This window comes from Delphinus delphis, chromosome 2 (genome assembly GCF_949987515.2).
Source record: "Delphinus delphis chromosome 2, mDelDel1.2, whole genome shotgun sequence".
In the NCBI taxonomy this organism is placed as follows: domain Eukaryota; kingdom Metazoa; phylum Chordata; class Mammalia; order Artiodactyla; family Delphinidae; genus Delphinus; species Delphinus delphis.
The window spans coordinates 67435460-67458083 of record NC_082684.1 but is presented as its reverse complement, the minus strand read 5'-3'; the positions used below and the strand labels follow the sequence as shown (position 1 = coordinate 67458083).

General features: G+C 36.4%; 1 protein-coding gene across 3 annotated transcripts in view; it reads right to left on the bottom strand.

The window, feature by feature from the left end:
• Window positions 1–22624, bottom strand: part of HECTD1 (HECT domain E3 ubiquitin protein ligase 1) — an 89997-nt gene that overhangs the window by 3141 nt on the left and 64232 nt on the right. The window contains exons 25-40 of one of the 3 annotated variants that reach the window (XM_060004707.1): window positions 20886–21722; window positions 19971–20192; window positions 15633–15766; window positions 14640–14762; window positions 12132–12288; window positions 8642–8864; window positions 7465–7519; window positions 6847–7029; window positions 6246–6453; window positions 6076–6161; window positions 5790–5917; window positions 4049–4250; window positions 2703–2840; window positions 1819–2426; window positions 753–831; window positions 534–627 (exon numbers count right to left, since the gene is read on the bottom strand). In XM_060004707.1, the coding sequence (XP_059860690.1) occupies window positions 534–627; window positions 753–831; window positions 1819–2426; window positions 2703–2840; window positions 4049–4250; window positions 5790–5917; window positions 6076–6161; window positions 6246–6453; window positions 6847–7029; window positions 7465–7519; window positions 8642–8864; window positions 12132–12288; window positions 14640–14762; window positions 15633–15766; window positions 19971–20192; window positions 20886–21722 (3477 nt within the window). The remainder of the gene's footprint in view (window positions 1–533; window positions 628–752; window positions 832–1818; window positions 2427–2702; window positions 2841–4048; window positions 4251–5789; window positions 5918–6075; window positions 6162–6245; window positions 6454–6846; window positions 7030–7464; window positions 7520–8641; window positions 8865–12131; window positions 12289–14639; window positions 14763–15632; window positions 15767–19970; window positions 20193–20885; window positions 21723–22624) is intronic. The other 2 variants (XM_060004708.1, XM_060004709.1) reach the window with 2 other exon arrangements.

Here is a 22624-nt window from a genome sequence, read left to right as displayed (position 1 = left end):
AAAAACTGTGCTAGGGTTTTAAGTACAGAAATTTTTGCTTATTATCACAAATGTAGACAGGGAGAGAATATTCAGACACTATGGTCAGTAGCCAAATTCTAATAATTTCCCAATCAGTTATGTCATACAAGCCAGCCAAGGCTATGTTCTCATTTTTAAAAATAGTAAGTGATAAACAGTCCAATGTATTTTGCGTCAATCTTTACTTGAAGAATTTAGATTCTAACATAGTTTAACTCATCTTGATCATGTAATATTGAAAGTATGCAACAATATTATATCCACTTACAAATGAAAAAATAGAAGCCAAAAGTGGGTCCCTCATTACTCAGGAGGACCAAGCTGAGGGCATGCTACAGCTTGAAAATGTTCCAACCTGTTCTGAGTACTCTGCAGGACCTAACTGTTGGGAAGACAAAAAACTAGACGGCAAATCTAGAGATTACTAGCAATTTTTGAGCATAGCAGTACCTTAATTTCAGCTGTCTCAAAGTAAAAGGAGAGGGATTCAACTAAAGAGCCTTAAAAATTACCTCTAAAGGCTTCCATCTGTTTCTGAATACCCATATGCATACAAAAGTCAAACATCAAATCCACATATTCTTCTGCATTATCCATTGTTACCATCTGCAAAGGAAAATTTGTCAACGTAATTGTTAATATCTAGGAATATTTCAGTAGCGCCTAGTACAACTGGCCTCATTAAGAGGAATTTTCTGGACTTACAGATATATCAAAAGCAAAATTTGTACCTCATCTTCACCACTTGGCTTCAGATCCACAGCTGTAAAACCATATATTCTTGAGGAAGGGCAAAACTGGAAATTTAAACTGGGAGGACAGAAAAGGATTAGATTAACATTCAGCTACCATTGGTGTTTAATTTTTAAAACACTGCCGCCAAAACCATGGGCACCTCCCCCAACAATAACAAAATCACTATACCAGCTTAGATATTAAGTATGGGGCCTTTTAAAATGCAAAACCGTGTGCCCAAAAACTATCTGGCCAACTGTTTACCAAACCTGGCTTTGCAGGCATTTCATGAAACATCACCTTTCATGTTTTACTTCCTCCTTAGGCACAAAATTAATCAACTATGGATTTTTGTAATGAATTATGGTAGCAACATGTTTACAAGTTATTTTTGCAAAAGAAACTTTTTTTTTTACTAAAATTGTTCATGCTCTGTTTTTACCCCCGCCTCAAGTCAAACCTTGAACATATGAACAACTTATCAAACACAACTTCTCAATGTTATCATCAAAGAAAGAAGGAAGGAAGGAAGGAAAAAAATGACAGCAAAGCCTCGTAGTCAATCCAAAAATCACAGTTTAACATACCAAGGGTATAATAATTACACATATATAAATTAATAGAATTTTATCAAAAGATCTACAGCATCTGAGTTAGTTAATGCAGCCACTGGGGATAAGGCTTACATACAAAGCAAACTATTCTGAGGTTTTTCAAGTAGGCTATATACATCAATTAGCTAATGAATTTGTCAAAATATTATTGGCTTTGGACTGTTTACACAAGATATATATAGTTATCACATTTGATAAATCAGATAATCTTTCAGATGTCTGATGATTAATAAACTATATTCTGGTATTCTGAGTGCTCTCTTTATAATATTAACAAATCAAAGGATCAAATCAAAAATCGATATTTCCTGTAGCATCTTATTATTGTTAACAGACTGTATATTCATATATTGCAAATCAGTGAAGACAAAGGAACAAAAGCTTTAGAATTTATTCATCCATTAGGTTGAAGAGTATATATATCTATATATACACACATAAAGCTTACCCTAAATCCTCTATGCTAAGTGGAGGCCCAGAACCTGATGGATTCTTCAGCACTAGTTCTTGTAATTTTGTGTTCTTCTCATCTTCAGAAAGACCTTTGTTGCTTAAAATCTGGCGCCTCTTGATAGCAAGGTCTTTAATTTCTTTTAAAAATCTGGCTCTGTGTGGGTTTACTAGTTCAAAGTCTTCCCAAGTTAAAATTCCATTAAACCAAGCTGGGGGTTTTGGTTTGGGGGGATCTAGAATAAATTCTGATTTTGAATCCTCTTCAAAGCTTCCTACTGAGAGTGAATCATGACCTTCTTCTGTAGAGGCTTCAGACTGACTTTCAGTACAGTGTAAGTCTCTATCACCTCGTGACTCATAAATCAGTTTACTCATATTGCTTTTAATGTCACCCATACACATAAGTTTAAAGAAAGGTTTAGAAATAGGTAAATCCACAAGTCTATTGTCTTGAATGCATTTGGCCAAGAAAATTCCAAGGAAATGAAAGAGTTTTGTGATCCTTTCAAGCTCATCACTATCTTGTGGAAATGGAGCTGTAAACAGTCCACATGATCTCTGAACATAGTATCCAGGAGGTTTCAATCCACCTCCAAGATCGACCTAATTTTTTAGAGGGAGAAATGCAAAAAAAAATGAAAAGATCCATAAACATTAAACATCTTAATTCAGCTATCTAAAAGTATCTATAAACACATTTTATTAAATAGGTTTTATAGACTAAATTTTACCCTTTAAAAGCATTTTAATAGTATCAGGATTATTCAATAATAAAAGTAGAGTCAGAAAACCTGGCTTACATTCTGGAAGCATAACTGATTTTTAACTTTCTAAAAGCAGAATCGCAAATCAAATCACAAAATGGGAAGTATATCTTACATGACGAGATTCATCATCTGGAAAGTTATCATCACAAAGCCAAGCTCCCAAATCAGTTCTCTGGAATTCTGCTGCCACCAGAGCATAAAATTCTAATGTGGGCCCCAAGCCAGTTCCTTCTTCTCCTAAAAATTCAACCTAAACATGAACAAATAAATTATGGGGGAAAGTAAGCTTAAAAAAATTTTTAATGATCCCATTCTTGCCAAAATCCAGTCCTACTGTAATATACTTTTTTTTATAGTAGCAGTATAATATAAGCCACACAGAAGTTTTTATTCCAGTTTTTCTAAAGAGAAATTTGATTTGTTGTACGCTATTCCATACTTAGACACTGTGGTGAGCATCGTCCATACATCAACTTACTTCTCGCAACAAACCTACAAAATAAATTATCATGTCCTTTTCATACCAAAGGAAACCAAATTTCAGATAAAGAGGTTATATATCATTTGCTTGAGGAAATGACGGTATACAGATTTATGTGTGTGTGCATCCGCACGTGTGTCTATGTGACACCAAAACCTAAACTCTTCCACTTATTTCTGACTTTAGGCAATCGCTTTAAAGGTTTTTTATCCATACTCCATATATTCCAAAAATTATTTGAGGCAGCTTACAAAAACACACAGTGTATGTTAAAAAATAATAATAATAATAATTGAGAATTATCTGTGTTAGAGGACTATATGGGTAAGAAGAATAAGATGAAGGCACAGAAAATTCTTTTTTTGGGGGGTGGGGTGGGGGTGAACTGGCGGCATGCAGATCTTAGTTCCCCGGACAGGGATTGAACCTGTGCTCCCTGCAGTGGAAGCACGGGGTCCTAACCACTGGCCGCCAGGGAAGTCCCAGGCACAGAAATTTTAAAGTGAAAACCATAAGCCTTATAAATTTTCTAGAGGTGTATTGTATTTATCATAATCAGTCTGTGATCCAAAAATAAACAAACCAGGTGGCTGACATCTGTGACAGGAGAGGTATTTCTTTCCTTGTCTCTCATATATAAGGAATAATATGTGTATAGGATATAATCAACAATGCCCACAATAACATTTCTGCAGTAAATATATTGAATTTCTTACCGCCATTTGCTACAACATCTCTCAATATCTTCATGAGTGAAGATATTCTTTGCTGCTCATTAAGCCACGAGATCCTGACCCCTGAGGAGGTGAGCTGACATCCTCTTATGAAAGATGCTCTGCCAGAGGAGAAGGCCTTTGCACAGAGGGCAGAGAAATCCATCTACACTTCTATCTAATGCAGTTTTTTATGTGGTGGAAGACACAGACTGGTTCTCTAACTGTCAGTCCTGCACACTACAAGAAATTATATAGAGGTACCTCAAGAACTGATTTCCGATCTGCATGTATTTGCATGACATTCTCAGCCCACTCCATCAGTGATTCACCACGTGGAACTTTCACTCTTTCATGCTTGAGACGACCAACACGAAACTCTCCAGGATCATCTCGCCTTACACTACTTGTGGTCCTTGTTCTTTCCACAGTGGCCTCACGTCGGTTTTGTAACCACACTATTGCTCTGAAATAGAAAAATACCTATGTAGCTGTAGCATACAGCAACAGCTGAATGTACTACTAAACCAGCAACAAAAGTCAAAGATTTAAGAATTTTTTAAAAATAGTATTTTATCAGATGATCAAATATACTAATCTTATTTCCTTAAACAAACTGAGAAAATACTGAGTCTATATTTTCCCTTTTTACTTTAGCAATTAACAGATCAAAATAAAGGTCTGTGGTCCAACCCCACACAACACATAAAAATACAGACAAACTCATAATACATAAAATATAAACATTTCCTAAATCAGAGAATGTAAAAAATGGTTAAGCTATCTTTATTACTGTGATACAAATTGAAAGCCAACACAGAAACAGTGTTGTGATTTTGAAACATTTTCTTTTTAACAATGCAGAGTTAACCCATCTAGGATGGGAGAAAGAATCTTGAATTAAGAATAAGAAGATGAAAGATCTACTCTCTCATGTGTGCTACAATTTTTTTGGTACTCTCAGGCCAATCAGCTATGTACTTTGAGAATCAGTTTCCTCATCTATAAAATAAAAATCAGGGAGTTACCTAGTGGTCTAGTGGTTAGGATTCGGGGCTTTCACTGCCATGGCCTGCGTTCAATACCTGGTCAGGGAACTTAAGATCCTGCAAGCTGTGTGGTGCAGCCAAATTTTTTTTAAAAAATTGAAAAAAAAAAACCCCCAAAACAAAAAAAACCAAACCCACACATATAAAATAAAAGTCATAACCAATGCCATTAATCACAGCGGGCCTATAGTGCTATGTGTGCAAATGCTTGGTAAATGATATGAAATGGTCCAACAATGTAACTAAGGGCAACAGGCAACTCCATTTAAATTATAACTTTTTTACATCTACTTTGAAAGTACTCTGGGTATTCAATCACTCAACAAATATTTACCGAGCACCTACAACGTGCTGTACACTGCAGCTAGAGCAGTGAACAAAACTGCCAGAAATTCCTGCCCTCATGAAACTTTCATCTAGTGAAGGAGACAGAAACACAAAAAGAAGTAAAATGGTATGTTAGATTGTAGTAAGAGAAAAATAATGGCCAGAAGATATATTTTAATGTTATCAAAGCTATTTGCAAGCATTAAATTTTGTATTCTTGGGAATTTCAGCAACTAATAATTTATGTAAGCCGCTTAAATACTGTACAATAAATGCTAGCTAATGGAAAACACAGTACTTCAATCCACACTGCTTCAAGAGAGCTTATATCCAACTGGAAGTCAAAAAATGTTTAAATGTTGACAACTTTTTTTTTTTTTTGGCCATACCTCACAGCTTGCGGGATCTTCGTTCCCCCACCAGGAATTGAACCCACGCCCTTGGCAATGAAAGTATGGGGTCTAAACCACTGGACCACCAGGGAATTCCCAAATGTCGACAACTCTTTACGAGAAAACAATATATTCCCTTCATCAATCTTGATATAAAGTATATATGTACATTTTGAGCTTATATAAAACATTTAAAAACACATTTATTCTAAAAATGTAAAATGATACACCTCCTACCTTGATGCACCAAATGCTGTACATGTGAAATACAGCTGTCTAGTTTCAAATGGTATTAGAAAAGGACACTTGCTGGTTAACTGTTCACACCAGTCTGGCAGAGCCCCACTTGCCAATGCCAATGGCTCCTGCAAATTAACAAATAACAATGTCTTAAAGCAATTATGAAAAAAGACAAAAAAGAGTCAATTCTTAACAGGAGAGATGGAGTGAGGTAGAAAAGGAAGGAGAGGCAATACATTCAAAGTCCAACAGATTGAAGAGTTCAAATATCTGGTTTTATTACCTCAATCTGCTGCAAAATTTTTGTTGTGATTTTTTTGCTAGTGAATTCATCTGGTGGAAAAGTAAACTGAGGCTGCTCATCACCTTCTGTAAAAGTAATAAAATTAATAAAAATATAAACTGACTTGCTTTTAAAAATGCCACAGAAACGAAACAAGGCTTCTTACAGACCTTCTTGGGATATTCTTGAATAAGGGTCACTTGCAACTATATACAGAATACGCAGAAGCTGAAGGACATCTTCTACTCCACAAGAATTCTGTCCATTGCCTGCTTTGGCCTGAGGTTGTTCTTTTGTCAAATTAAGAATATCACTACTTTGAAGAGTAGAAATGGCCCCCTGGTTTAACCCAGACTTTGTTCCATGCTCACAAAAATCCTAAAGAAACAATTGGGAAAACTAGCCATTAATCATTTTCAAGAAAAGCAATATATCATCCTATTAGTATTAATGTGAAAAGGCTGGAATTCTTCAAAGAATTGCCTTCTTTTAAAATAAAAACAGTATCATCCAAGTCAAAGCTTAACCAAGCTTTGTTCTAAACAAGAAAATTATCAAAATATAACCACTAAAAGCCACAGTTAAAACTACGTATTTAGATCCAATGCCACAAACCATATTTGAAATTTTAGCATTGTCATATTAACAATGTTAATTCAACTTCTTTTTTTTAGTATGTCCCAATGAACTGCTTTTCCTCAAGAATATTTAAAAAGCTGCAAAGCACAAAGCCATTCCCAATCAAAATAGTGTTCTGATGCCAATATATACCTTATATGCAGCTATGAGCTGAGAACAATTTCTGTTTTTCCTAATACTTTTATTAGTGCCAGTTAATTTCCAGTGGCGCAGGAAAGCGGCATCTGCATTCTTCTGCAGGTAGGTTATCAAGTCATTCTTTGGTAATTCATCAGTGCCAAGATACTGTTCCACATGCTCTATAGACCAACAACCCTACAATAGGAAAAACGAAATGTTGGCCTTTCCTGATTATAAAGTTTATGCTACTTCACATGCATTACATAAGGTAGCTTTAAGATCATGCATTTAACCTAATCTAAAGAATCCCATGTTGGGCTTCCCTGGTGGCGCAGTGGTTGAGAGTCTGCCTGCCAATGCAGGGGACACGGGTTCGTGCCCCGGTCCGGGAAGATCCCACATGCTGCCGAGCGGCTGGGCCTGTGAGCCGTGGCCGTTCAGCCTGCGTGTCCGGAGCCTGTGCTCCACAACGGGAGAGGCCACAACAGTGAGAAGCCCGTGTACCGCAAAAAAAAAAAAAAAAAATCCCATGTTGCTGATTTCTCCCTTAATTGTTCAATTGAAACACAGCTTTAGTTTTTCTTTTACTAAGTAGCCAAGAGCAAGACTCATTTCCTAAAAATAACTTACCATTTTTCCATTTTCCTTTTCTTTGTCAGAATCTTTCATTTCTCTGTACATAATTCTAAATATGAAGATATTATTCAAGTTAATTCATAAATCAAATGATTTGTGGTTATTTCTAATAAGCCTTCAATTCTTTAAAAACATGTATGAATGAGGACATTCATTAGCTATATGCTTACATGAAATACTGAACTCAGGGAGAATTTATAAGAAAAAATATTCATTTGTTAAACATAGGGAATAGCGGAAATCATATTCCTGAAAGAGTTATGGTTTATAATTCGAGCATTATTAAGAAAAAGCATGTATCAAACCTAGAACTTTTAAAGATATAAAGTAACATGCCATCTCTTATAACTTTCATACATTGTTGTAAAAATAAAATAAGATGTGTCTGCATCTGTGTCTAGATAGAAAGAAGGATAAGAATAACAAGGACCAAGAGGCGGTTGAGATCAAATTTAATATTCCAATAAAAACTGAAGGACGAGAATGCCATGAAGACCTTCTGTTCTATCTCAGAAAAACCTACATTACTTTATTGGACATTATCTAAGATTATCAGTGACGTTAAGAGAATATCGGAAAAATAAACTAAGAAAAGTGAAGTTACATAGGATGACTATGATATAATTATTTATAATATTAAATTATATTAAATTATTTATATTATTACATAACAAATATTATTATAGGTAATACTTACTGAGCACCCTCTACATCTCATACAGTACTGAATCTACTTTACATATATTAATTCATTGATTCCTCACAACCACTCTCATTTTACAGATTAGAAAACGAGGTACTAAAATGTTAAATAAATTTGCCCAAGGTCATTGATATTATTTAGTGAATGAATAAATGAATGAACAAAGAGAGGTAGGTTTAACTCACAGACGCCAAAGCAAATAACAGAAAACATTTACTACTTCATACACAATCCCAGTCAAAGAGTTCAACAATTATTACATAAGGAGCTAGTCTAGATTATTTCTAAAGTTCCTCCCAGTTGTAAGCTTTAACCTTTCTCCATCAGGAGTCAGAAATGCTCTTATCTATTCCTGTAAACCAAGAGAACTAAATCTTTTCTGTTCCTATAATACAAAATATAGAAAATATTTCTTGGCTCATACACTATGAAAATATCTACTTAAAACATTAAATTAAAATCTCTTACGTGTATGTTGGCTCCCAAATACGCCTAAGTTTATCTGATTTCACATTGCCGTTACACGACAACTGAAGCAATTTCTGTACATAGTAAAAGATGGTTGATCTGAAATTAGTGAGTGGTAATTCAACTTCACGAGTTGTTCCAAGACCTGTTACTTTCAAAGTGAGGGCTAATCGAGGTGACGGAGTACATTCAACTTCTTCCAAGAGCTCTGAATGAGGTGTTCCTAAAAATATGGAAGATATGAAAAACAATTACACTAAAATAAGCAGTCCAGAAAGAGCACTGCACCAAGAGACAGGTTACATGAAATCTAAACGTTTCTGCCATATATCAGCTACTTAAGATTCTCCTGGGGACTTCCCTGGTGGCAGAGTGGTTAAGAATCCACCTGCCAATGCAGGGGACACGGGTTCGAGCCCTGGTCCCTGGTCAGGGAAGATCCCACATGCTGCGGAGCAACTAAGCCCATGCGCCACAACTGCTGAGCCTGAGCTCTAGAGCCCGCAAGCCACAACTACTGAAGCCTATGTGCCTAGAGCCCCTGCTCCGCAACAAGAGAAGCCACCGCAACTAGAAGGCCACACATGCGCCCCGGCTCGCCGCAACTAGAGAAAGCCCCTGCGCAGCAACAAAGACTCAATGCAGCCCAAAATAAATAAATATATTTATTTATATATTAAAAAAACCCCTATAGCTAGTGTCAATCTTATTAAAAAAAAAAAGATTCTCCTGGCCTCAATATTTTTGTTTTTTTAAAATGGGAAGAATACAGTTAGGTTAAAGACAGTGTACTAGAGAAGAATTTGTACATATGATAAGAATCTCTACTTTTTATTAGGGTATACATGAGAATTGTATATTTCAGAACATTTTATTTTTATGAATGAGAAAACTAAAATTATTAATAATACTACATACAGAGAAAACCACATACTCAGTTAAAGACTTATCAACCTTTTGCTTGCATTGAATGAGTCTGTTATGAGGTAAACACACACATATACACACAAATACAATTAGTTTCATACGTATTTAGTGATGTACTCTCTTTTTTTTAATCTCAGGAATCTTTTCCTCATATCATGATATAGTTTTATAAAGTATTGTTTTATACACTGCATGACATCCCATTGTACTTTAACTGAACCATATCCATTATATAATGAAGGTCATTTCCAATTTTTAAAGAATACCTCTGTAGTCATCTGAGTGCAGAGCCAATACTTCTATAGTACCAATATGTAGTAGTAAAAATATGAAATATATTGCTAAAGAACTCTATCGAAAATCTGTACCTATTTATACTCCCTAGAATAGGTTTTCTTTTTTTTTTTTGCGGTACGCGGGCCTCTCACCGTTGTGGCCTCTCCTGTTGCGGAGCACAGGCTCCGGACGCGCAGGCTCAGCGGCCATGGCTCACTGGCCCAGCCGCTCTGTGGCATGTGGGATCTTCCTGGACCAGGGCACGAACCTGCGTCCCCTGCATCGGCAGGCGGACTCTCAACCACTGCACCACCAGGGAAGCCCTAGGTTTTCCTTTTTGAAGGGACCTTGGAACATCTTGATTCATACTCATTCTCACCATCATACTACATCACATACCACACATTATACTATAAACTGTACTTATGTTCATATTTAACATAGGTATCTTTTTATCAAGTAATAAGTACACTCCACAGTAACATTTAAGTCTTCTTGAAGGATAATATACTGATTACAATAGCTGACATTTATTGAGACACACATCAGGTACCATGCTAGACACTTTACATATCTCACCTCATTTAAACCTTGTAACTACCTTATCAAACAAGGACTTTATTTTCCCCATATAAGAGATGAGGAAAGCCAGGCTTACACAGATTAGGGGATTTGCCCAGTGTATTAGTTTCCTATTGCTGCTATAACAAATTACCACAACTGAGTGGTTTAAAACAACACAAATATATTATAATTCTAGAGGCCAGAAATCTAAAATGGGTTGGGCAAGGCTTTGTTCCTTTTGGAGGCTCTAGGGAAGAATCCATTTCCTTGCCTTTTCTAGCATCCAGAGTCTTCCCATGTTCCTTGACTCATGGCCCCTCATCACTGTGATTGCTGCTTCCTGTTGTCAAATCTCCTCTGACTCTGACCCTCCTGTTTTTCTCTTATGAGGGCACTGGTGATTACATTGGGCTCACCCAGAAAAACAGGATAATTTCTCCATCTCAAGATCCTTAATCACATCTACAAAGTCTCTTTTCTCACGTTAAGGTGACATATTCACAGATTCTAGAGGTTAGGACCTACATATCTTTGGGAGGGGGCCATTAGTGTGCCTACCACACCCAAAATAGAGTTGTAAGAGATGGAGCTGGCACTCAGGCTGACTGACTCTGGAGGCCATAACTAAAACCACTATATAGCTTTTCAAAGTAAAAGCTGCATGGGAGTAATGCTTAGCAATTTTGATCCAGTAGAAAACAATACAAATTATCTACCTTTAAATGAGTCCTTGCTTTAAAGTTTATACAAATGTAAAACACAGTGTGTTTTTAAAATACTATAATTTTATAGCCAAGACATGGAAGCAACCTAAATGTCTATGGACAGATGAATGGATAAAGATGTGGTGTGTATATATATACAATGGAATACTACTCAGCCATAAAAAAGAATGAAATAATGCCATTTGCAGCAACATGGACAGACCTAGAGATTATCATACTAAGTGAAGTAAGTCTGACAGAGAAAGACAAATACTGTATATCAGTTATAATGTGGAATCTAAAATGTGATACAAATGAACTTATTTATGAAATAGACACAGACTCACAAATACAGAAAACAAATTTATGGTTACCAAAGAGGAAAGGTGGTGGGGGAGGGATAAATTAGGAGTTTGGGATTAACAGATACAAACTACTACATATAAAATATAAACAACAAGGTCCTACTGTATAGCACTGGAAACTATATTCAATATCCTGTAATAAACCATAATGGAAAGAATATGGAAAAGAATACGTGTATGTATAACTGGATCACAGTGCTGTAAACCAGAAACTAACACAACATTGTAAATCAACTATACTTCAATGAAAAATAAAATAAAATACTGTAATTTGCTCCTTTTAAAAAAGTCTGTATTTTTTTTAAGGATGCATGGCTGATATATAGTTTCTCCTGAAACCTTTTACTTATAACCTGCATATACAAGTAGTACCCTACTTTTTAAAACTATACAGTACTGGGCTTCCCTGGTGGCGCAGTGGTTGAGAGTCCGCCTGCCGATGCAGGGGACGCGGGTTCGTGCCGCGGAGCGGCTGGGCCCGTGAGCCATGGCCGCTGGGCCTGCGCGTCCGGAGCCTGTGCTCTGCAGTGGGAAAGGCCACGGCGGTGAGAGGCCCACGTACCGCAAAAACAAAAACAAACAAAAAAAACTATACAGTACTACTTTATTTGGTACCTATTAAAATTAAATCACAAAAACTAAAATATAGTATACCTGGGGGTGGAATTTCTAGATCAGTTGTCTGCTGGACATTAGTACGACCAGGTCTAGGATCAAAAGCAGGAACCAAAGCTGAAAACTGCCGCTTTAGTACATAATCATCATCCCATGTTCTCCGGCGTCCCCCTTTAGTTTCATACTCTTCTTCTTCCTTTTAAAATAAAATTCCACGTACAAACATTAAAAGGTAAAACTCTTCATTATTGCTAAAGTGATATGCTATCTATAAAATAAGGTATATGTCAAATACTTCTCTCTATAGGTATTACATGTTCTTATTCAACCATATTTCTTAAGCACAATATAAGCCAAACATGTAGATACATAAATTTCTTACTGATTTAAGTTTATGAAAAGTAAGTCACTGTATGGTTAAAATTTCAAGAGTCACACATCTGGTAATAAAGCTAAATGAAAAGTCAAAAAAAGATAAGTAGCTTTAGTGATGGTTACACAAATTTATACATGTGATAAAATGACAAAGAACCATACACACACATTGGACCAATGCCAGCTTCCTGGTTTTGATACTGTACTCTAATTATGTAAGATGTAACCACTGGAAGAAACTGGACAAAGGGCACACAGGACCCTTCGATCTTTGCAACTTCCTGTGAATGTATAATTATTTATAAATAGGCTGTTTTTTTTAAAAAAAGTGTAAACTGTATTACATACTGAATTACATACAAAACAGATACAGTGCTTGGAAGTTGCTTTAAATTACTATGGGGCAAATAGTTCAAACAAGTTCGACAAAGTGTTGATCTGTCAAATGATGGGTTCTTGGGGATTCATTGCACTATTCTTTCTACTTCTAGCATGTTTGAAAAATTCCATAATAAAAGTTTTTTTAAGGAACATTTTCTCTTCTCCTTCACTTTTTGTATCAACAAAAAAGAGATCAACGAATTGTAAATATTGTAAATGTCTGATGTAGTAATTTTTAAATAAGAATTATCTATATACTTAAATGTACACATATAGACCCCCCATATTTTGAACACTTAATTGAAATTAACCTTTATAACAAATCAAACTGACATTTGACAGCTCTGGAACCAGAATGTCTGGGTTTTTATCCTGGATCCAAAACTTCTATGTGTGATCTTTAGTAATCATGAGGCAGGAGAGACATGGGCTCCAGGCTAGGCATTTAAAACTGGTCTCCTGTTTACATTTCTTGGGACGAGAAAAAGACGGGCTTCAGGCTGGACACTTACAACTAGCCTCCTGTTTGCAATTCCTGAGACAGGAGATAGGTGGGCTTCAAGGTTAGATATTTAAAACCAGCCTCCTGTTTGTAATTCAAAACAGAAATAACAATAGAAACAGGGTAAATATCCAGGCTTTGTCTCCTGAGGGCACTCTAAGATAACAGTCACAGCAGGGACAGAGAGGGGCTAATCCCTGTTTGAGTAAAGATCAAGAGGTCACATATTTCCCATCCTTGGGGCAAGGGAGACACTGCACATGCGCAGAAAGGCTCCTTGGGGGTCAAAAAGGAGGAGGCACCACCCCATAATATGTGATGCCAAGGCCCCCCATAGGCCTCTGGGCTGGAATCCATCTTGGAAAAAAGTAGCACACACATGTTGGAGAGGGCCCTAGGGCAGGGCAGGTGTGGAAACAGAAACCAGGTAATTGGCTAAGGATAAACAAAGACCCGGAAGACCTGCCCTATATAAATGACTTAACCACCGATTTACTACTTTAAAGAGGGGGGACTTTAGGGGGGACGCCCACACCCTTTCTCTCCAGGTGTGAATCTCTGCCTTGCTTCTGTCTTAATTAAACAAACTGTTTCTCTGTGTTCTCTCCCACTTGTCTGCTGTGTCTCTAATAATAAACTTTGTACCTGTTTTTACAGTTTTTGCCTCCTTAAGAAATGCATTTTTCAACGGGGGCAAGAGCCAGGGAAAATTTGCTTCTAGCTTCTAGTCCCTGCTGGTCTGGTGGCTAGGATTCCTGGTTTTCATCCAGGCTACCCAGGTTCAATTCCTGGGCAGGGAACTAACACCTTGCTTCAAGCCACGGCTCACTGCTGCCTCTCCAAGGTCAATCACTTCACCTGAAAATTGGGTTTTCAGGTGAAAACCCAAAGGGTTGTTGAAAGGACCGAATTAGTTAATATACATAAACAGTGCCTAGCACCTAATTAATGATAAATGTTAGTTAATAGACTAATACTTCTATTACTCTACTATGAAAACTTAGAAAGTAGCTATTAACCATTTTAGTATATGTTTACTGCCACCCAAAGGCCAAGATGAGCAGGTTTCAAGTAAGAAATTCCTGTATGCATTATGGTAGAGCAATCATGGACTCTATCTGGACTATGGAACCCAAGCAGTTGGGCAAGTTTCTTTTTGTTAACTCTATTTAGTAGCTTCCTGCCCTCACCCTGCCCCTGCTGTATATTTTTCTAGGCATTTTAGTTTGTGCTTTACTGTGAAAAGGGAAAAAAATACACTGTAGAGAACGTAAACATGAAGATATTACCTGCTCCCCAATAGGTCGGCTCCCTGCTCCAGCTGGGACCTGTGGTAGCTGTGAGGTGACAGCATGGTGTGTTACATCAGAGCGGGAGCCAGCTCGACGCTGCAGGGATGGACGTCTCAGAATCTGATACAGAAAATGTAAAGAGACATGTCTAATTATCTGACCCATATATATCTCTATTCAGCCTTGACCTGAACTATAAACCTATATTACCAAAACTGTCATTAGAAAACTTCATATTCATTAGCCATGTACATAAAAGTTACAAAGTGAATGTTTTAAATTCATCATGCATCATATACTAACCTTCACAAGAAATGTGCTAATATTCTATATGTTTTCTAAGCAAGATATACTAAAAGCATTTTTTGGAGTTCTCCACCCCACTATAACTCAACTTATGAAAAAACATGTTTTAATCTAGTAACATTTTATAAAGGGAAATAAAAATTATACAAGAAGTTAAAATAAAAGGCATTTTCAGGCAATAGTTCAATTTGAAGACAATCACAGTTATCAAACACTAAGATTTCTGGATCATACTGCCTAAGCTTGGGTCCTACTTTTCTACTTAACTCTAAATAATAAGGGCAAATTATGTTTTCTATGTCTCTGTCTCATAGGTTCTGTGTAAGGACTGATGAGATAACATGCAGATACTGCTTACAAAACAGTAGGTACCAAAAATTTCTAAGTATAACTATTGTGGAAGAACCGTGAAAATTATATTCTTTAGGATTAGTGCAGTTCTTCACACTTTAAAACCTGTGAAAACATCAGATGTGATATAGTGTTTTTCAACTATGACCAATTTATTTTCTTTCAAAAAATGTCATAAATGCTCAGATTAAAAGTGCTTTTCTTAATTAACCACATTTTTCATACTGGTGCCATATCGCTTGCTTCAAAGTTTAACCAGGACTTTGCTTTTCCTCTCCTCATTTCAGTTATTAACATCCTGTCTTAGTTGAGAGAATGGGGGACTCTCTCTACCATAACCTCCTCGTATTCTTGGTCCTCCTGATTGTCGTCTTCATTTTCATCATCTTCCTCATCTGGCTCCGGCAAGTCCTCATCATCATCTAGCTCAGCTAGCAGAGTACTGGCACGGCAGCTATCAAGGAAATCTAGAAAACAAAGCCAACGATCTTCCTCTTAACAGAATTAACAAAGCATAACAAAGTAACTTTGCCTATTGATTTTTCTTTTTTTTTTTTTTGCGGTATGCGGGCTTCTCACTGTTGTGGCCTCCCATTGACGCGCAGCCTCAGCGGCCATGGCTCAGGGGCCCAGCCGCCCCGCGGCATGTGGGATCTTCCCAGACTGGGGCACGAACCCGTGTCCCCTGCATCGGCAGGCGGACCCTCAACCACTGCGCCACCAGGGAAGCCCCGCGTATTGATTTTATAATACAAAGGTAAAATGCCAAAGGGAGAAGTATAAAGGCCACATCTAGTACTGACACTCTTCTACCACCACACATAAAGGATGAGTAACAATGGTAAATAGTCACAAGCATGGCAGAAAACAACATGGGATAAAGGATGGTCATAAACTAAGTCTGTATCTACAAAATCATTTTTAAAAAGGTCAACAATATGGGGTATGTTAAAAAATAAAAACAATCCTATCATTATTCTCTGCACAAGTCACAGGAAACATAAAACGTGGAAAGTGAACACTGGAATCATTCGCTCTGTCAACAATTATCTGTTGAGTACCTACTATGTGCCACGAATTCCGTTAGCCACCAGGTATATGCAGTTGTAAACAAAATAAACAGGGTCTGAGCCCCCATGGAGTTTACAGGGCAGAGAGGCATTTAAAGGTAAACAAATGAACACATAAATATAAACTGTGAAAGATCTTATGAGGGAAAAAAACAGAATTAAGTCGATCAGAGAGACCTGAGTTTATCTATGTGACTGGGGAGATACTTAATGATAATGATTACTTAAAGATAATGTCTATTTACTATGGAATAATGTTAGGTACCATCTTTCATATTATGCAAATTATCTAGCACATAAAAAAGTTCAATAAACTTGAATCCCTTTTGTCTCCCTCCTTCTTAGGATCTCTTCCCTTCACCCTTCAGTAAAGAGAAGGTCAAATTTACATTGCCCCACATCAATGAAGATGCTGAGAAACTGTTCCGCACAGGAACTGAAAACAAAAAGAGGAATAATGGGTCTAAAACAAGGTAAGTTTTTACTGGATCTGGAATTAAAAAAACTTCTATGGATAAGAAGACAGTATAGTAGTATATACTCTATATTCCAAAAAAACATCCAGAAAACAATTTATAATTATTTAGTAGAAACTTGCATTTGTAAATTTCTGAACCAAATATAATTTTTTAAGTCTAATAATTATATAGGACTAAGAATTCAATGCCTTTTACTGTGACTTGCCATTGCTTATGAGACATATTCTGATTTCAGAATATTCACAGCTAAATTGGCAACATTTTTTCCTTAGTGACATAAGATAATCATAATTAACGGCATCTTAAATTTGACAAAATATATTACCCCTAACATACGTAAAGTGCCATCCTGCAATTTAGGCAGTGGTTCTCATGAACATGATGTGGTAGTATACAAAATAAATCAATTCCACTTTTTGGTTTATTTTTAAAGGAAAAAAAATATATATGTATATATAAATTCCACCTCCTATATGTTATAATTCACTGAAGTCAGAGGTTTGTTTAACTCATCTTCCCTTTTTTTATCAGAGTATAAGAATATTATATATACATATATTTTCAAAAAGCTCCTTATTTTATATATTTGACCATATTACAGAATCAAATCATTTCCCTCAAAGTTTGCATATATAGAAATTATTTTATAAGGCAGATGTTACTCTGATCCTTCATATAGCAGCACTCAAAGAGTCCTCCAGTTTTAGAAATGTAGAAAAGGAAATTTTAACCACCAAAGAATAATTTTTAAAAGGCAACCAGTAGCCCTAACTCTTCAATATTCTTTCCCACTAGCATACCCACAACTTTCTTAACCTTCACATGATTTAGAACTAAAGCTTAAAGTTAACATATTAACAGGGAGAAGCAGAAGGCCTCCATGAGAAAAACGAAAGTAGAAAAGTTTATTCAGTGAATTTACAATACTTTGGTGTAACAATCATCATCATTTTACCATATACATATTTAATAGCTAAAGTAGAAACAGAGAGATGTAATACTTTTCCTAAAACCATACAACATCAGATGCAATTCCTGGCTTGGAATAGGAGAGGCCAGTCTCAGAAAAGAAGAGGAAAACATATTAAAATGATGTATACATAAAATAGTACTTAAAATATATCTTCACATAAATTTTCTTTTATTTTAAATTAACGAAAGTAATTTTGAAAAAAGAACAGGTGATCAAGGATGTATGATAAAAGGTATTCTAAAACAATAGGAATTTACCCTAAGGAAATACACAAAAATACAATTCAAGGATGCTCATTCATAACAGTGTTGATGGTACTGAAAAGCTGTAGCTTAAATATCCAAAATGGGGGATTTATTAAATAACGATCATACAAACAGAGGAATATTTGGCAGCCATTTCATATGTTGTAGAAACTCATCGAACAATATGAAAATATTTCACAATGTACTGAGTGAAAAGAGCTTTCTGCAAAGGACAGAATCCCTTTTTGTTTAAAAAAACAAAAACCAGAAGAACATATATATCAAATGATATGTATTAAATGACAACAGTGGTTGTCTCTGGAAGGTATGAACTAGATGATTTTATCTGCTTCTATATTTCCTTTCTATAAAAAGTTTTACTTTTCTAATAAGATAAAATAAGATGATCAAAAACATATATTTTAATTGAATCAAATGGTTTTATCACTGACTACATACCATGGAAGCTATAATAATGTATAAAACCCCTAAGCAAAATTAATTCATCTGAAAAAAATTCAAATGTTACCTAAATAAAGAATAATTCCCAAAAGACTTTGGTAATAGTTGTGATATTGTGATTTACAATAAAATAAATTTGGTCTTCGCCTCTGTTCTAGGCACTGAGTTCCTAAAACTCCTGGAATTTCCTAAGAGATAAGAGCAATAGAGGTGTCTTTTGTTATTCATAACCAGAGTTGGTTTGATGAGACTTTTAAAAAGCCCTAAGGTAATCTAGGGATGGAACTGGTTGTTAGTGGAACCAACCACAAGTAGAGGGTTGGAACTTTCATCCCACCCCTTAGACCTCTGAGGAGAGGAGCTGGAGGTTGAGTCACCAATGGCCAATAATTTAATTAATGGTGCCTAAATCATGAAGCCTCAAAAAAAACCCCAAAAGGCTGGGGTTCAGAAAGCTTCCAGGTTGGTGGACATGAACACACTGACAGACCAGGAGGGTCCCTAAACTCCATGGGGACAGAAGTTCCTGTGCTTGGGACCCTTCCAGACTTCACCCTATGCACCTCTTCCACCTGGCTGTTCTGAGTTATATCTCTCTCTTTTTTTTTTTTTTTGGCCGAACCACGCGGCTTGTGGGATCTTCGTTCCCCAACCAGGGATCGAACCCCGGGCCTCAGCAGTGGAAGCACAGAGTCCTAACCACTGGACCGCAAGGGAATTCCCTATATATCCTTTTTATAATAAACCAGTAACCCAGTAAATAAAATGTTTTCCTGAGTCCTGTGAGCCACTCTAGCAAATTAATCCAACCCAAAGATGGAATCATGGAAACTTCCAATTTATAGCCAGTCAGTCAGAAGCACAGATGACAATCTGGACTTGTGATTAGTGTTGTGGAACTAAGACTTTAACCTGCGGGATCTGATACTATCTCCAGGTAGGTAGGTAGTGTCAGAATTGAGTTAAATTTTAAGACATTGAGCTGATGTGGGAAAAGTTCACACACATCTGGTGCTAACGACGTGCCAGAAGTGAAGCATTCTATGAGTATTAAAAGTACAGGAGACACACAGGAGAGTTTTTCCTCTTACATTACAACATACAGGAACTATCAATTTACAAAGCTTATTAATCTATCACACTCTTTCTTCTCTGATAAAGGTATCAAATATCTGTTATTATGGTTCTTCTAATAAAACTTCACTAGTGACAAAAGGCAAAAAAAGGATGACACACAAAAAGTTCCTAGACGTCTTTTACAATCAGATAATTTCTTAACAGTCCTGCATATCACTGTGAGTTTTTTCATCATATATGAAGCTGCCACATTTGTAAGAAGAGAGAATTATCCTTTTCTAATCAAAGGTTAAAAATAACCAAGGAGAAAAAGGTAATAAAAGCGTCGCTATACAAATATCTAAATATTGTAAACTATAACTTACCATATAAGGAATATTCTGCTTCCTGACCTGTGTCACTCTCACTGGAGGTGGATGTGAGGCTGGTGGTCAAGGTATTACTTAATGACTGACCAACTGATAAAGCTGTTGTTGCTGTAGCTACATTGCTGCTGCTAGTGACACTGGATGTTGACATAGTCACTGTTGATGTGGTACCAGGTGTGGTCAAATTAGGGAAACTCTGAGCACCCATAAGAGGAGAAGCTAAAGATAAAAATGAAGCAAATTAGTACAAAAAGGGAGGATTATATAAACCTTAGAAAAACTACGTTGTATATTTAGGAAAAAGAATGAGGTCATGAAACACCAATTATTAAAAGGCTGAAAAGCAACAACTTTGGGAACCCAACTGAAATCCAACTAAAAATTCTTATTTTTTTTATAGCATTATTGTTTTTCAAAATGTTAAGCCTAGCTTTTTAAATAAGTGAAACAGGCAATGAAATAACTCCCAATGTTATTTTCCAAGGGAATTACTTTGACCCACTGGTAGCTTTAATTAGAATTAAAAACTTTCAGAAGCTAATATCAATTCAGGACCTAAGTAAAAGCTATGCCAATATTACGCTCTGATTTCAATTGACTTTGATGATATTTAATAGTCATCTATTTCCTCTTGCAACCATACTTAACAATTTATCACAGAACAGTGAAAAACAGAAGTGTGTTATTATTTAGAATAAGAGGTTCTTTATCACACCTGATCAGAATTCTTAAAATATCACAGTTCTATAGAACTTAACCTCATATTCCTGAAGTGCTAAATTTGACACAGTTGTATCTAACATGGTTAATGATCTAGTTAAAGACTGAAGCCAGAATCCACTTGAACAGATCCTACTTTGCATCCCTCCGAGTGGAAAAAGCATTGGGTTCCATAAGGAAAAGCTCACTTACTTGCTGTGCTCATCACATTCCTCCCCAAAGTATTAGTGTTGTTATCACTGCTGCTTCGGCTTAGATTCATGTTGTTCGTGGCATTAGTCCGTGCTATGTTTGCCACTCTCCTTACAAAACTCTCCAAGCTAGATGTTTCTCTTGAGGACAGGTTAGGAACACTTGCACTAGAGCTCATAGGGGCCCCAGCAGCTAACAAAGAACTCACTGATAGTCTGTTACTTGCTGAAGAGCTAAGGGGCCGTTGTGAAGCTGCTTCTTTATTAGTTAACTCAGATACTGAACTAACATCAGGAGAACTAACACTAACAATTCCCATGGATATTGCACCAGACTCCCCAGGAGCACGAACAGAACTATCAGGGCCTAACTTTCTTTCAGCATTTTCACTTCCCATTTCCGTTGTTAAGGTGCTGGTACTTGCACTGGAAGATGACCCTACTTCTGTTTGAGGGACGTTTTCAGCAGATGAAAGAACAACAATTGGTTCATGGACATCAGCTCCTGAAACTATACTGTGTTCCATTACAATTTCTGATCTCCGTTCCGTTTTGGTCGAACCCAAGCTGATGTCGCTGCTACTGGCCACGCTACACACAGAACTGCTGCTTCCTTTTCTACTTGAGGAGCCTGCAGCAGCAGATGTCTTGTCTGGACAGTTGTTTTTCACCAAGCTGCTCCATGATTGCGTTGTGCCTGAAACAGTGGATGAAACAGGTTTGGGTGATGCCACTGTATCAGGGTCGTACCCTGGTGCAAGCTTGAGGTCAAATTTTCCTTCTGCGCCCATACGGTAAGAGTTTGAGCCACCAGCATCCCAGGTGACATCAATCCAGCCTGGAAAGGGACAGGAGTTTGTGAGACCCAGCAGAAAGCAGATAGGAGCGTGTCAGACAGTAGCTCCACAATATGGGATCAGCTTTTCATCAGTGCTGCACTTCTCTGAATTTCTAGTCATCTAAGGTCTGCTAACTAAAATTAAATCCTTCCTCCTATTTCTCTTATTTCTGAACTGTTTGTTCTGGTGATGCTTAATGTAAGGGTCATGTTTACATCTATTGGGGTATCTTTTAAGGGGAAGAACTGTTAAAAATTGTAAAAAGACTGATAAAAATGGTAAAATGTTACAACTTCAAGTATAGATGAAATCTAAGTAAAAGCTTTTTCAGTTGCTAAATATGATTATGTGGTCAAATGTTATTTATAGAAAAAAGTGCTAGCTTAACCATTAATTTCTAAGTTTGGGCTAAATCCTATAATTGACAGACAAAATATTCATATATCACTGTAGAAATTCTAGGTCACTATAGTTCAAATAACACTAAGTTAGCATTTCGGTTGTGTTCTCAAAGTTCAGTGGTTATTTGGTTCTCTTATGATTAAGTTTAATAAATTTGAATAAGCGCAGAAAATTCTAAAACCAAAATTTTAAAAGTATGCTAGGCTCTTTTATTAGATAGAACCTATGTGATAAAGCTAATAACGTGAAAAGAACGAGAATAACAATATTAAATCTATGTTTACTTATGCTTGGAAAATGATACTTATTCTTTTTAAAAATGGTAATTAACTTCCAAAAACAAAACAAATTGCCTATTAGAAAATTAATAGAAATTTTACAATCTTATTTTAGTGCTATAAGCTAACTACTTCAGAGGAAAAAAAACACATAAAAGTATTTATTTTTGTAAAGTGCTAAGTCTTTACAAAGTTTAAATAAAAGTACTTTACCCATACAC